The sequence below is a fragment of the Panthera pardus genome, unplaced genomic scaffold (genome assembly GCF_024362965.1).
Source record: "Panthera pardus isolate Hobbes unplaced genomic scaffold, ASM2436296v1 HiC_scaffold_10, whole genome shotgun sequence".
Taxonomy (NCBI): Eukaryota; Metazoa; Chordata; class Mammalia; order Carnivora; family Felidae; genus Panthera; species Panthera pardus.
This window is the reverse complement of record NW_026526655.1, coordinates 63,689,480-63,704,122: the sequence shown is the minus strand read 5'-3', so window position 1 is coordinate 63,704,122 and position 14,643 is coordinate 63,689,480. Positions and strand designations below refer to the sequence as shown.

General features: G+C 37.5%; 1 protein-coding gene across 2 annotated transcripts in view; it reads left to right on the top strand.

The window, feature by feature from the left end:
• The window catches only part of CERS6 (ceramide synthase 6), a 325,203-nt gene that overhangs the window by 266,273 nt on the left and 44,287 nt on the right, over window positions 1-14,643 (top strand). For both annotated transcript variants that reach the window (XM_019458546.2, XM_019458536.2), the window contains exons 7-8: window positions 477-605; window positions 3,316-3,422. In XM_019458546.2, the coding sequence (XP_019314091.1) occupies window positions 477-605; window positions 3,316-3,422 (236 nt within the window). The remainder of the gene's footprint in view (window positions 1-476; window positions 606-3,315; window positions 3,423-14,643) is intronic.

Here is a 14,643-nt window from a genome sequence, read left to right as displayed (position 1 = left end):
ATTCATCAGAAAAGCCACATATTAGGATTCTTATTTTAACGTACCAGTGGACAGATTCCAGGAGAAGGATGCAAAATCCCCAGCCACAGAAGTCAGAGAAGTGGTTCAGTTGGACCTGCACGGCTGCCCAAAAGATTTTACTCAAGTACAAATCCAAGTAATGCCTTTCTTTGCTTGAAATCCTGAGGTAATTTCTCCCATAGCTTCAAATTCCTTGGTTTAGTACAAAACACTCTTTATGATCTGGCCTTAGCCTTGGCATTTATCACATTCTCGAGAGTCACTGGTCCCTGGTGTGTGTCTGCCACTCTGTGGTGAACTCCCAGAGGGTAGGAAATATATCTTATTCATCTTAGGATCCCCAGTGCTAGGTCCAGTAAGAACCTCAGTAAGTGTCTGTTGAATGGTTGAACAGATGGATGGAAATATTGCAGTACTCTAAGACCTAACATGGCTGTGTTTTTTCCTTCCCCAAGGACTTTGGCATCATGATCCTGCATCACATTGTAGCTATTTTCTTGATTTCCTTTTCATATGTCAACAATATGGCCCGAGTAGGGACCCTGATCCTCTGTCTTCACGATTCATCTGATGCTCTTCTAGAGGTAAACATTTTCTTTCATCTTTAAGAGTTCCAAATCCAGAATTCAGGAAATCCCCAAGACCATCACTTCTATAGTATGCTAGACAGTGTTGGGGGAAGATGGTATATGATTGATTTGAAGCTGCCGAGTGTTTCTTTTGGAAATTGTTAAAGTGAGACTTTAGTATATAAATTTTTGTACTAAGAATGTTGTTCATCATAGGATTCTTTATTACTAGAACAATGAAAACCTTCACTATTCCACACTTAAGAAAATGGATGTTTTACAGTCAGAAAATCATTATTTGAATAGGTTTTGTTTCTGGTGTTGTAAAGTTCCACACTGATGTATATGGGAAGTGTAGATAACTCAATTCAGTTATTAATGGTAGTTGTACATCCTGATGAAATTATTTAACGATCATAGTTTTTGTTCACAATATACATGTTATCCTAGTATTTTTACAGTGAGAAGTGTATATGATTTGCAAATTAAATATAAAAACTATGTTCTCTCTATATATAAGAATAAAGAGTATCTGAGGAAATATTGGTTGTATTTTTATTAACTTTCTAAACCATTATTACTTAGGATCATTTAAGTAGCAAAAAAACAAAACAAAACACCAAGAAGAAGTAAAAGAAAAATGCTTCTAGCATATTTCAAAAGATAAAATCCCACGGAAAATTTTGATATGGTATTTACTCTTAATCATGGCCCCTATGAAGAGACACACCCAATAGAGATATATAATTAAACAAAATATTTTAAATTTATGCTAAGAAGTTTATGGAACTGGTGAAAGATAAACTTACCAAAGTATAAATTTCATGTAGAAATGGGTCTTAGAATCTATATGCTGAGTTTTTATTCTTCTTGGCCCACAGTTCTGCCCCTTTGAAGTAATACTGTCACTGTGAATAGAGAAGTGCCCTCAAATAATGATCTACTATTACAGTATAAGCAAAAATTCCATATGATAAAATTGAATCTGCTATAAAGACAATTAGTCAAGGCTTGAAATATATATAGCACTTTATGAAAAATTCTGTTCCCTATAAGGCTATGAAACAGAAACACTGCCCTAATGGGCTAAATATGTCAGATGATAGTGTGGCACTGTGATTTTTAAGTGATTTGAGCTAGGCTCTATTTAGCATATTTTTTAAAGGAGAAATGTAATTGTATAAGAGCAATCTGAAAATCAGTTACCATTTGGCTAAATCCTCAGTATGCTTGAAAGTGGAGATTTATGCAGCAATCTACAGTTTTGAAACCAACCCTGTACAGTTTGCCAACTTTAATGTCTATGGAAATGGCTGGTTGAATCTTTGTCTACCACTTTTATCCAGAAAAGAAAATAACCCAGAAATGTCAGTCATATGGCTTGAAAGCAAATATTCTTCATCACGTGGATTTTCTTCACATTATACAGTAATGGTTGAGACTATCCAAATAATGAGATATGTCAACCATCAACTCTTTGAAGTGGGATGTATGACCTCGACATTTCAGAAAATTGCATGTTTGATGCCTTTTGACTGAATACTGGTGAAGAATGTAAGCGAAAAATGGTTTACCTAGGCAGAAGGAGTCAGAAGATGATTTTTTTCTTTCTTACTATAAATCATGGTGTCACACCCAAAGTACTCATGAAATTAAAAGTTCATAATCCTGGCTTCTGCTCAGTTAATAGGTATTTTTTTCTTAGGAATCCATTTCTCTCATAGTTCTGTGTTTTACTTGAAGCTACCAAATTTTAGCTTCTGTGGATGCTGTCAACAATCCTTTCAAGGTTGACTCAGCTAATTTAACTTTCTAAGAAGTAGAAATAATGTTATGAATTGAGCAAGACATCTTCAGTTTATAACCCTGTGTGTGGGAGCATGCAAATTCTAGGTGAAAATGTAGAAAGAGGTGATCAAGCAAAATTATGTTTTCAGCGTCACCTGTTACTAGAATCATCTGTAAAAAGTAGATGGTAGGAAAAGGGATGTAATTTCTTCCTTAACTTATAATATAAAAAGTGTTCATTAAATTACTGACATAAATTGTTAGAGTAATTCTCATGGACACTTGGAACATTAGTGACTTTCATCTAGAAAATGACCCATTAATGTAGCTTTGAAAATTATACCTAAGTGGATTCATTGAAATAACATGATCTTGACATGTTCTTCATTTCTAAATTTATGAGAATAAGCCAAGAAACTGTCTTCCCAGATATTCCTTATTACTGTTTAAGGAAAACCTATAACTCTAAATAGAAAGAAGAAAGCAATGCAGAAAGTCTCCATATATTCTGTATAAAGTCTGTGGCCTTAGTGTTTGCAACTCATTAGAGGTTTCAAGGATTGCCTAGTACTTTCTACTTTGACCTGTTATGACAAATTCCTGTGTTGGTGTCTTTGGCTTGCTAATATCATCTATAATGCAAGAATTTTCTTATTTTTCTGTTTCCCTGAGATCAACCATATAATTGAATTTTTCAGGTTGCTGAATGTTTGATTAAATCTGTGACAGTCAGTAGTTCTACTTCTAGCTAATGCTGCATTTCACTCAACTTGTGGGTAATTTATAAATACTGATGCATGATGCATGACATTTCAAAGTAGCAGGCAATTTAATGCATCTGGTAAGTTATATCTTATAGGAGACTCATGCATATTGAAAGAAGCTTTTCATTTATCAGTTTAACTAAATTAATATATCACATTCCTTCTTTTCATAGGCTGCCAAAATGGCAAATTATGCCAAGTTTCAGAAAAGTTGTGATCTTCTGTTTGTTATGTTTGCCATGGTTTTTATCACTGCACGACTGGGCATATTTCCTTTCTGGTGAGTATGCCAATCTTCTTTCCGTTAGAGCCACCCCTTCCACATAAGCTTTATGAATATTTTGCTTTTGAATTTCATTCCAAATATTTAGTGAGAGGTTTAAAGAAAAGTAGGGGAGGGACTCAAGAAATGCCTCGATGTCTTCTTCCAGAAGAGGGTTGTACTCTTTACTAATACTTCCTGCAGGATAGTTAGAGAGGGATATGGCTTACAGAGGTTCTGAGGCCACAGAAAGCCGTCTGCCATTTTGGTGTCCAGTCTAGAGTATGATTCAGCAAACTTTAACTATGAAAGTTTGAATCCATAAAGGAAACTTGGTGTTTCAACCAGTTATGTATCAGAGATCCTCTGTACCAGGGGTTTACAAAGTTTTGTTTCTGGACTGGTAGCAACAGCATCACCAGGGAACTTGATAGCAGTATAACTTACTGGGCCCCACCCCAGACCTACAGAATCACAAGCTTTGGAGTTGGGTCCTAGAATTCCGTGTTTGGATGAGCCTTCCTGATGGTTCTGCTCCATATTAAAATTTGAGTACCATGTCCTGTGTAATTCTCTTCATCTGCTGTACGTATAGCTAAAACAGATGGAAGGTATAACCTGAAAGTAATCCCTGAATTTCCCTATGACCTATTAATGTCTGGATGTCTTTTGTTGAGAGCTAAGGACACGCTGTTGACTGACTTTGATGGAATTTGATAACCTTTCTATAGAAAATACGTCCAGTGTCATTAATCTTTTTTCCAGAAGGCTATTACTTGAACTAGAAAAGAAATGAGCCCCATAACACATAAAATCTACCACTGATGGCAGTTTTTTTTCCATTTTGAGAAATTGATTTGAATGGAGAATTAAAGCAGTGGAAATTGGGGAAAAAATGAGAAATTAAGGGTTGCAGTAATAACTTGCCTAAATAGAAAAATAACCATAATAAATTTGGGACTTTGAAGTGAGTATGTCTATCACTGGAGTTCCATAAACAAATTACTACACACACACACACACACACACACACACATCCCTCTCCTTGAGGCTCTAGGCTCTTTTGAACACTTATTTATTATGAAAATCATTTCAAAAAGCAACATTTTGTGTTGGCAAAAAGCATTTATAGAACCCCAATATAGTTTTATGTGCTTATAGGTAGGAAACACATGTAATGTTGAATGTAATGCATCTGTAATTACTTCAGGTTTGGGGCTGCCTCAAGATTATTGACATAACTGGTGATAAGAATTTAAATAGAAGTAATTTGGGCAAAATCCAGGACATACTTCTCAAGGGAATAATGGAAAGTTTTTCTTACCTAGGGTTTCTGAGAACTGAGTTACAAAGAAATAAGCATCACTCTCAAGTACTTTGATTTGCTTATATCCCTTGAAGGGTAGAATTAAAATTGAGATGCACCCCTTCTCCTTCCCTGTAGCCAATGTGTAAAAAGCTCTGTAGGTTTAGACGGTAATGAGTTGCCTAGAACATAGACTGCCAAATATAGAAATTATGTCATGCTACCAAAAAATAACTAATAGGTGTGCCCTGTGACGATGCCATAGACTAGCTGCTTAGAAAAATCCTTATAATCAAATACAAAGCAAGAAATTTTATTGCAAATGCTGTAGGACTTCTGCTACCATGCCCCTGCATGCAGCCAAGTTTTTCAAGAGGCAACTTGTGGAGAGAAGTATTTTATTATTCCTAATACAAGCAATAATTTGTATACCTGCTCCCATTGTAGTTGTACATCTAGTGAATGAAATCCTTTTCAGATATATCTAATAAGTTACGTTAGTGCCTAGATGACCTTTGTTTCCAATTACTAGAGTGTAATGAGTATTTTTAGTGTTTAAAATTACCACATGCATGACAATCACCAATAGTGTTTTAAATATTTTCCTTAATACTGCGAAATTATTTTACAAGTTCCTTTTAGATTAGGAAATCCTAGAATTGAGAGAGACTACAGGTCACCAGCCCCAGAATCTTCTGCCACCTCTGCCTGGGATAGGAATTCTGTTAGTTTCCCTGATCTAGGAGTATTCCTTCAAAGGTTGAGGTAGAAATGGGTTCTTAAACAGAAACCTGGGTCTTTAAAATTTATAAGCTAGAGGTTCTTAATCTGTTTAGAAACCCCTGAAACAGTACAAAAAACATGTTTGTGTGTGTATTTTTTTCCTGGAGGAGAGGGTACATGGCTTTATTAGATTCTCAACGAGATCTGTGACTCCCTCCCCTCCTCAAAAAAGTGCCTCTGGAAACAGACTAAGTGTACCTGCCACTTCGAATGGAAAACTCTTAAGAACGTGACGATCTCTGACATATCATCTGTAGGCTTTCTTTTCATCAGAAAGCATCTTTAATCCCTTCAATTATTCCTGCTTATTGTTTGCTCGCCTTTGTTTGTTCCTGAGAATTCCTCTTGTCATGATGTTCCAGATGTGGATTTCCTGTTATAAAATACAAAGAACTAAAAACAAGTTTCATTTAGAACTGCATTACTTGGGGTGCCTGGGTGGCTCAGTCAGTTAAGCATCCGACCTCAGCTCAGGTCATAATCTCACGGTTTATGGGTTCAAGCCCCGCATCAGGCTCTGTGCTGACAGCTCAGAGCCTGGAGCCTGCTTCAGATTCTGTATCTCCCTCTCTTTCTGCCCCTCCCTTGCTCATGCTTTGTCTTTGTCTGTCTCTCAAAAATGAATAAATGTTAAAAAAAAAAATTTAAAAACTGCATTTCTTTAATGCAGCTTGCCATTGCATTAACTGCAAGCATCTTTGACATTGTATTGTTGGTGATCTGATAAACATCTGAGCTCCTGCCAGACTAGATCTTCTTCGTCCTGAATTTATTTTTATGTATTTTTATTTCTGTAATGATTTATTTGTATACCTAATTATACAAACTGCATTCCTACCTATTCATTTTTATCATGCTGTTTTCAAATATTCTAGCCCAATTAGGGTCTTCTGAACTACATCCATTGCCATACCTGTCCCTTCCACCTTTATGCTACTTAAGCATATGCCTTTCATGCTTCTCCCAACTCATCGACGAAAAAAGTTGACCTAGAGGTACTCCTGGTACACTGCACTACTGAAGAATCTCTGGGTTGACCTCAGTCTCTCCACCGCCAGTCTTTCTTTATGATCTTTCTACTTGTTACTGTTGTCTCATAACTGCTCTGTCATCATGCCTGCTATTTCCCCACATTTTTCTAAGGTGTAATCAAAGACTTTATCAAAGGTCTTGTGAAAGTCAGAATTTACTCTGTCGTTTGAGATATCCTCTGCACTTGTAGAGGCAGGGTGAAAAAAGAATATGGGGCCCATCCGGCATGACTTGACTTTAGGAGACCTTTGTTGGCTTCTGGCTCTTCATTTCTAGGTACTCATCCCCATCTGTTCGATTATCTATCTGCAACAGTGAGCTTATCAGTCTAAAATTTCCAGTCTTTTCCTTTTCCATATTGTTTAGGTGTGGACTTTTAGCTCCCAATATGCCACCATTTTTTAAATGTATTCTGTGAATATTTATTGGGTACCTCCTATATAGCCAGTAAGGGGCTGGGTACTGAGAATTCAGACACAGGACCTGCCCTGGGGCACTTGGTGTCAAACCCTGATAGGTCCCTTCATTATTCTGGTTTATAATTTGGGAGGCCTAGGGATTATAAATTATTTTCTGAACATTTTCTGGAAATAAGTAAGATAACTGGATTGTCAGTGTTAAATAGTTTGGTTGAGGTATTAAGGCGCTTTGACAACTAAATAGAGCATTATACTACATAGACTGTGTGTGTGAAACAGTCACTGGCTACTAGAGGGAAGGACCTGGAGGCAGAGTGGACTTCAGTTCTAACAAGCATTTTATTAACTTCTTTCTCCTTCAAGTACTTGTGCTTCGTGGAAGAAGAAACAAAATTGTTCCATGTGCTCTCTGCTCCTCATAGTTTTCAGTCTATTTACATTGGAATCACCAGCAAAATCTTCTGGGTTCCTCCTGACCATACATGTGTTCCCACATCAGCCATCAGAATTTTTGTAATTTGTGAGTTTAACACTGGGATCATTCTTCTTTTTAATTAAGTTTATTTATTTATTTTGAGAGAGAGATGGGGGAGAGTGGCTGAGAGACAGAGAGAGAGAGAGAATCCGCACTGACAATGTGGAGCCTGATGCAAGGGCTTGAACTCACGAACCGTGAGATCATGACCTGAGCCAAAATCAACAGACGCTAAACTGACTGAGCCACCCACATGGCCACTGGGCTCATTCTTTTGTTGTGTCTTCAGTCCATGTCTCATCTCACCAAGACAGCATCCACCATGATTAGCCTTTTAAGATTCATATATAGCTCAGACTTGGCTTTTGGCCACAATACATTCTTCTAAAACAGCATTGTCCAACAGAAATATAATTCATGCTTCATATTAATTTTATAATTTATAATAGCCACATTAAAAAAGTAAGAAGAAGAGGTGACATCTATTTAAGTAACGTTTTATTTAACTCAGTATATCCAAAATGATAGCATTTTAACATGTAATCAATATTAAAAATTATTGGTATTTTCATTCGTTTGTTGCACACCGAATCCTCAAAATTGGGTATGTGTTTCACAGTACTACATCACTCAGAAGTCTTTGTATTTTAGCCTTTTTGTTGTGGTTGGACAATGATTTTATCATTTTTGAGAATAAGCCCATCATTGTAAACTGTTACCATTTTCATTTATCTGTATCTGTCTTTCCTAAACTCCAGTTCGGTATAATCCCTAGAATTCCTAACAGTTTCACATATTTTATGAAGCTGTGGTTTCAACTGGCACAGAGTAGATTGTGCTTAATGTCATTGTGGCATGTATCACAATGCCTTGCCCACAATGGCTACTCATTAAATATTTGTTGAGTGCATTAGGTACTCTTTCATTCTAAAAAAATCACACATCTGTTTTCTTAGTTGAGTTTTTAAATCATCGTGAAATGGATAGGGGCAGTCTCTCCTTTATTACACAGAGAAAACCGATTCATTTAGTCAATGATTTACCCAGTCTCTTCTGGATTCTGTTCTCCTGACATTAGTTCAATTCAGCAAGTACTTACTAAGTTTCAGGTGTTTCTTCCTACAGTACAATACTATCTTCTTTAAAGATTAAGCCATAAAGCTGTTGATAAGATGCATTTTTGGTAGTTGTTACATAAAGAGTAATTGATTGTCTCTATCATTTGACCCAGCTAAGACTCCAGAGGTATAGTAGGAATCGTTATCTCCCAGCCATAAGAATCTAATAACAAACAAGGGAAATCTATACAGATCCTGACAGGGAAGTAACATGGTGTAGTCTATAGAAAGACTACTTGCTTTTGGTCCTGGTTCTCCCCCCTCACTGTGTGTCTGAAGACCGGGTGTATAACTTCTCTGCATCTATGTCTCCATCAGAAAAATAAGAATAATAGTAATCATTCCATCTACCTTACCAGGAAATGTTAAGGATCAAATGACATACTGCTTGTAGTGATGTTCTGTAACTGTAAAGTACTTTTTAAATATTAAGGATTTTTAAAAATCTATTATTATTAAAAATGGAAATTGCCATTATGGCCAACTGGCTAGAAATTTTTATTACATTTTATAGCCTCCAACTAATCTAGATTAAGAAACCATAATCATAGGCACTTTTGAAATAAAATTTTACAAATTCTTTCTCTGATTATGAGATTCAGAATATCTTGTTTCAGTCACTTCTGTTTTCAGTACTCAATGAGCATATAATATCAGATGTGCTGCAGGTTGCCTTATTCTCTCAAATTCTAAGTGACCATACTAACCCTGAGCCACCAGAAGTGACCATTACCATTCACAGAATCTCACAGAATTTCATGAAATGCAAGTATATGTCAGGCTAGTTCTTTCCTACAAGTCACAGATTGACAGATCATTATCCAGCTATGAATGGGCATACCACAATTGCCAAAACCTCTTCCTGTGGCCTAATGTTGACTCTCCACTTCCCCATTCATGTCCCACTAAATGCTAACCCGGTGACTACGGGAAAGTTAGAGTTTGTCAGTGGTCTGCTGTTATTCAGACGAAGCATGTGACATCTCAGTTGTTTTCTGTCCATCTCTCCTGCAAAGTAAGAGAATTATTGCTGATTTGTACTCTCTGAAAGTTTCTGCAATTAAAAAGAAAAAAAAAAACTGTTACAGAAAAGCTTAGATCATTCTTTTACCATTTTCCATAATAAGATTTGAAATTCATCCAGATGCATATGGGAATATCATCTTCTCCTCTAATTTATTTTTAAAGACATACTTTACCAAAGTAGTGTGGCTTATATGCCTTTCTGAATATCTGATAAGATTAGTCTCAGGGTTCACAAATATGGAGAAGCTGGGTGTGTTGTCTTTTTTTTTCTAGAATCCGTTGACAGATTTTCTCTGACATTTTCCTTAGTGTTGGTCTTTGTTAAATATATTTTAAAGAAAAAGGATGAAATCTGAAATCTCTCAGCTATTAGATATTGTGGCTATTTGGTATATTTTTAATAAGACTTACATGTATTGGCATCAATGAATACCTTCAAAAGGTATGGTAGAGATGGATGGAAATAATATGTTCGGAATGTTTTGCTTCTTTTCATGTGAACATAATAATGTTTTATAATGTCAAGATTGAAGGGTTAGACCAGGAGTCAAAAAACTATGTCCTGTAGGACAAATCAGCCCCATTGCCTGTTTGTATAAATTAAGGTTTATTGGAGCATAAACTTGCTCCTCTGTTACATGTTGTCTTTGGTTGCTTTCTGCTACAATGGCTTGAGTAGTTGGGACAGAGTATATAGCCTGCTAATCCTAAATTAATTGACCAGCTGTTTCTTCGAAGAAAAAGTTTGCCAACTCCGGGGCTAGGCCATTAACAATTAGTCTGGTGAGTGAAAAAGGTAGTGCAAGGAGTGGTGTATTCCGTGTATACAGCTTTTGGATGTCTCTAGAAGTCTGGTCTATATTAGGCAAAAAACATGCAGGTATTCTTAATACTGTGTATGAGGTGCGCAGAATATGCTCCCAACTATTTTCCTATTGTAACTTGAAGCAAAAACAACCAAATATGGTATCCCAGTAATGTTCTCTGCACAGAATTTATGTCTTAAGTGTTCCTTTCCTCCCTCCCAATCATTGCAGAGAACCCTTTGCTAAGGGGAAGAAGGAAAAAAAAATAAGATTGTTCAAAGTATCATAAAATTCTGTACGGCCATTTCATCTGTTTTAAAAATATCTGAGTATTGCAATAAAATCTAATGCCAGGGACAGATCTGCAAATTCTATATTTGACCAAGAATCTCACTTATTTGAGAGTGATGCTTTGTGGAAAATCCTGTAACCGATGAAGAACCTGCATCACCTGTTTCCACTTTCTTATGTTACCATAAAGAGCAGCTGTGTGCCAGGCCAGTTTTCTTCTCCATCATTTACCCTCACCTCCCCGACCGTGGTCCCTGGCTTGCTCCTGTCAACGGGCCACTCTGTCCATGCTAAGCCCCTTCTTAAGAGCTCAGCTCTGGACCACCTTGTCTCTGCCCATTGCCTACTTCTCAGTCTGGACCAGTACTGGCACCATCCCAGAAACCCTCCCTGCATGATCCTGGTGTGCAGTGCTCTGTGCCACCATCAGTGAAGGCCACCCTGAGTGCATCCTTTCACTCTCAGAACTTCATCCATACCTCTGAATGTCATCTCTGGGATGGCAGTGTAGACAAGGAAATGGAACCACAGTATCATCAGCATCCCTGGAATCATCCTATTTCTTGGTCGGATGTATCTTACCACATATTATTACTTAACTTTTTATGTCTTTAGGACAAGGAAACAAACACTTTATAAATTCCTCATAGACAAGGAGCCATTTATTCTTTGTAAATCTATTCATTGCACTTCACTGTGAGCCTGCTGTGTGGTAGGCACAGTGTCGTTGTTGGGGACAAAGATATCGATTAGGTCTTGAGCCCAGGAACATTCAGCACTGCAGAACCATCAATAAATATTTGTTAAATCAGTAAATAAAAATTTAGAATTTCCCATGCAGTTTGGTGCAATTGCGACTGGGACTTTGCAGCCCGCATGTGTCTTTCCTTATGATATAGAATAGTCTGATCAAAGAAGACAAAGGTGGCAGTGACTCAGTAGCTTTCAAGTGCTCGGGAGCATCCCAGCCACTGAATCATTTGCTGAGACAGGATTTATAAGAACAGAATTGAGCAATTGTTAAATAAGTACTACCTTTTTCCACAGCAGATAATAAAACAGAAACGCTAAATGTCAAAGAATTGGAAATACAGGAGTTAAATAAATGTAAGGAAAAGCATAGCACAAGTAGCTATACTGAAAATGCAAGCTGTGGCCAGGAGCCTGGTTGAGGGCAGGATGAGGATGTGTGGCACGGTGGCTCTTGGTAAGTGAGGCACAAAGAGATGTGGTCAAGAGGTTGCAGGGCAGCGTGGGGGAGAGAGCAACTGTTCAAGAGAAGGAGAAATAGGAAAAAAAATAGAGCATCTTTCCTCCATGCATGGGATCACCAGAGAAGGTGAGCAAGCACACACAGAAGAGTGCCCTGAGAGGGTAATTAATTCTGTCCCAGGGCCCGGACAGTTGTGGCCCGCCAGCATCAGGGACTTTTCATCCAGCTTATATCAGTTGCAGGCTAGGAGCCCAATCTCAAATTCATAGTAAACTCCACGTCTTTTAGAGCAACTTGCACCAACCCAATTTAGCTGCCTTAATTTCCTTTTTCTGAATGGACCGCATACAAGCCCACACCTAATTTTCACAGACACTAGTGTCTTAGATTGCTTTGTGTTCCATGCAGCCTCATCCCGTGCATTAAATAGAGTTTTCAGAAAATAAATATTTCATCTCATTCGTTGGTTGCTAATACTTTGTATTGTGATCTTTGAGTTACATATTCAGTGGTTATGACAAAATGTTGTTTGAAGCATTCATTGAAATATTTATTAAAACTTGAAGAAATGAGGGGCGCCTGGGTGGCGCAGTCGGTTGAGTGTCCGACTTCCGCTCGGGTCATGATCTCGCGGTCCGTGAGTTCAAGACCCACGTCGGGCTCTGTGCTGACAGCTCAGAGCCTGGAGCCTGTTTCAGATTCTGTGTCTCCCTCTCTCTCTGCCCCTCCCCCGTTCATGCTCTGTCTCTCTCTGTCCCAAAAATAAAATAAAAAACGTTGAAAAAAAAAAAATATTTAAAAAAAAAAAAAAAAAACTTGAAGAAATGATTCTGAATACCTTCCATTTTTTAGTGACACATAAGAATGGCTTGGTTGAAACCATTCCAAAAGTTCTAAAATTCTGAGAAATAAAGAAGTCATATTTTAATCACTTAACATTTTAGATTGCTTTTTAATTGAAATGTAAACACAGTAAAATGTATTTAATGAAATATAATAGTCTGTTTACTGCATGGTAGTGTGTGCTATTCAAATCAGGAAGTCTTGGGGATTATTTCTCAAAATAGGCTCCAGGCAGGACTCTGGTTCACCTGTGTTCCAACTTCCATCTCCTGTTTTCTCGCCTACTGTGCTCTGCAATCATAGTTGATGGTATGGATAGTAACTTCAGGCAGTACAAGATTATAAACCATCGAATAACAGTAATACATTTTTCAGTGACTTTTTCTTGCGTTATTTTGATAATCAGTGAACAAAACAGAGTTTTCTGGTTATTATTAACTAGAATATTTCTATTCATCAAGGTTGTAGTCCACCAAATTGTTCTTGTTCTAATCTGGTGGACCTATAAGGGTGTTTTCATCTCCTGTCTACTACTGACAGACAAACACCTTGGTAAAGCAACGAATACTTTAAGTTGGCATTAAAGTACCATGTGAACACGTCCCATTCAGTCACTTCAGGAGCCAGCATGAAACACTGAAGGAATCTTTCTTTGTGTACAGGTCTCTTAAATCACCTCTCTTCCCCAGTTTGCAAAGTCAGCACTTTATTTAAAAGGGTCAAAACCCTTCCCTTATACAGTAAGTCTGTATCTTCCAGAAATAAGTCAGGTGCTTCACAAAATAGGTTAAAGCTGCGGCAACAAAGTACAGAAGATACAGAGCTTAAACGTCTCTCTCAGTCATGAATTATTCATGGAGCTTGACCCCCTTTTCTCTTCCTTAGCCATATGATTGCATTTATTTCAAATTATGTCCCCCTCATCCTCAAACGTGTAATTAGATGGTCGAGTCCCCTACTCTCGTAGCAATCACATGACATTTTCTTGAAGCACTGTTCTAATGCTGTTGTTTGATAATCATTCATTCTCGTGTCCCCCTTCACTCAAGAGTGAGCCTCGTCAGGGCTGCGACCATATCTTATTCTCCTTTTACATGCCTAGTGCCGTGCATGTCTCCTGATATGCTCTAAGTTTGCTGACTTTTCTGGGTCTTAATTTGGAATTCACTTTCATAAAGGTGTTCACCCCAGGCAGATAGTTTGTTTATTTGTGTACTAATTTCAATATAATAGAGTCTCACTCTATTTTCTTTCTTCACAAATCAGGGAGAAATATTCCGAATGCCAGACTAATGCTTTTATAAATATCCTCTTCTCTTGAGCCCACATATCCTCACTAATTCCCCTACCATAATTTCCCCAGCCTAGCATGCTGTCCCCCACAGCTAGTGTTTGGGACGAGCTCTATTTCAGGCCTAGCATGTAGGAGACTGGACTTTGGGTGGCCCAAACTGGACATACTGACTTGTGACTATTCTCTTTCTTTTAACTTGATTTCTGCCATTCCTTCAAAGGTTTGGGGAAGATGATGAATTTTGCCTTTTTCTGAAAATAACTGCATGAACAACTAGAATCATTGCTTATTTTTATCTTCTGGCCTACTTTTTCTCACACAAAAAAGAGGTGAAATAAAGTGGGTGCTCCATCATATGTAAATATATCTTACATATATCTAAAAACTACTTATATCCATAAATATATATTTATCATAGATAAACATTTATAGGTACTTGTATATTTTTTTTAATGTTTGTTTATTTTTGAGAGAGAGAGACAGAACATGAGCAGGGGAGGGGCAGAGAAAGAGGGAGACACAGAATCCGAAGGAGGCTTTAGGATCTGAGCTGTCAGCACAGAGCCTGACATGGGGCTCGAACTCACAGACCATAAGATCATGACCTAAGCTGAAGTCAGACGCTTAACCAAC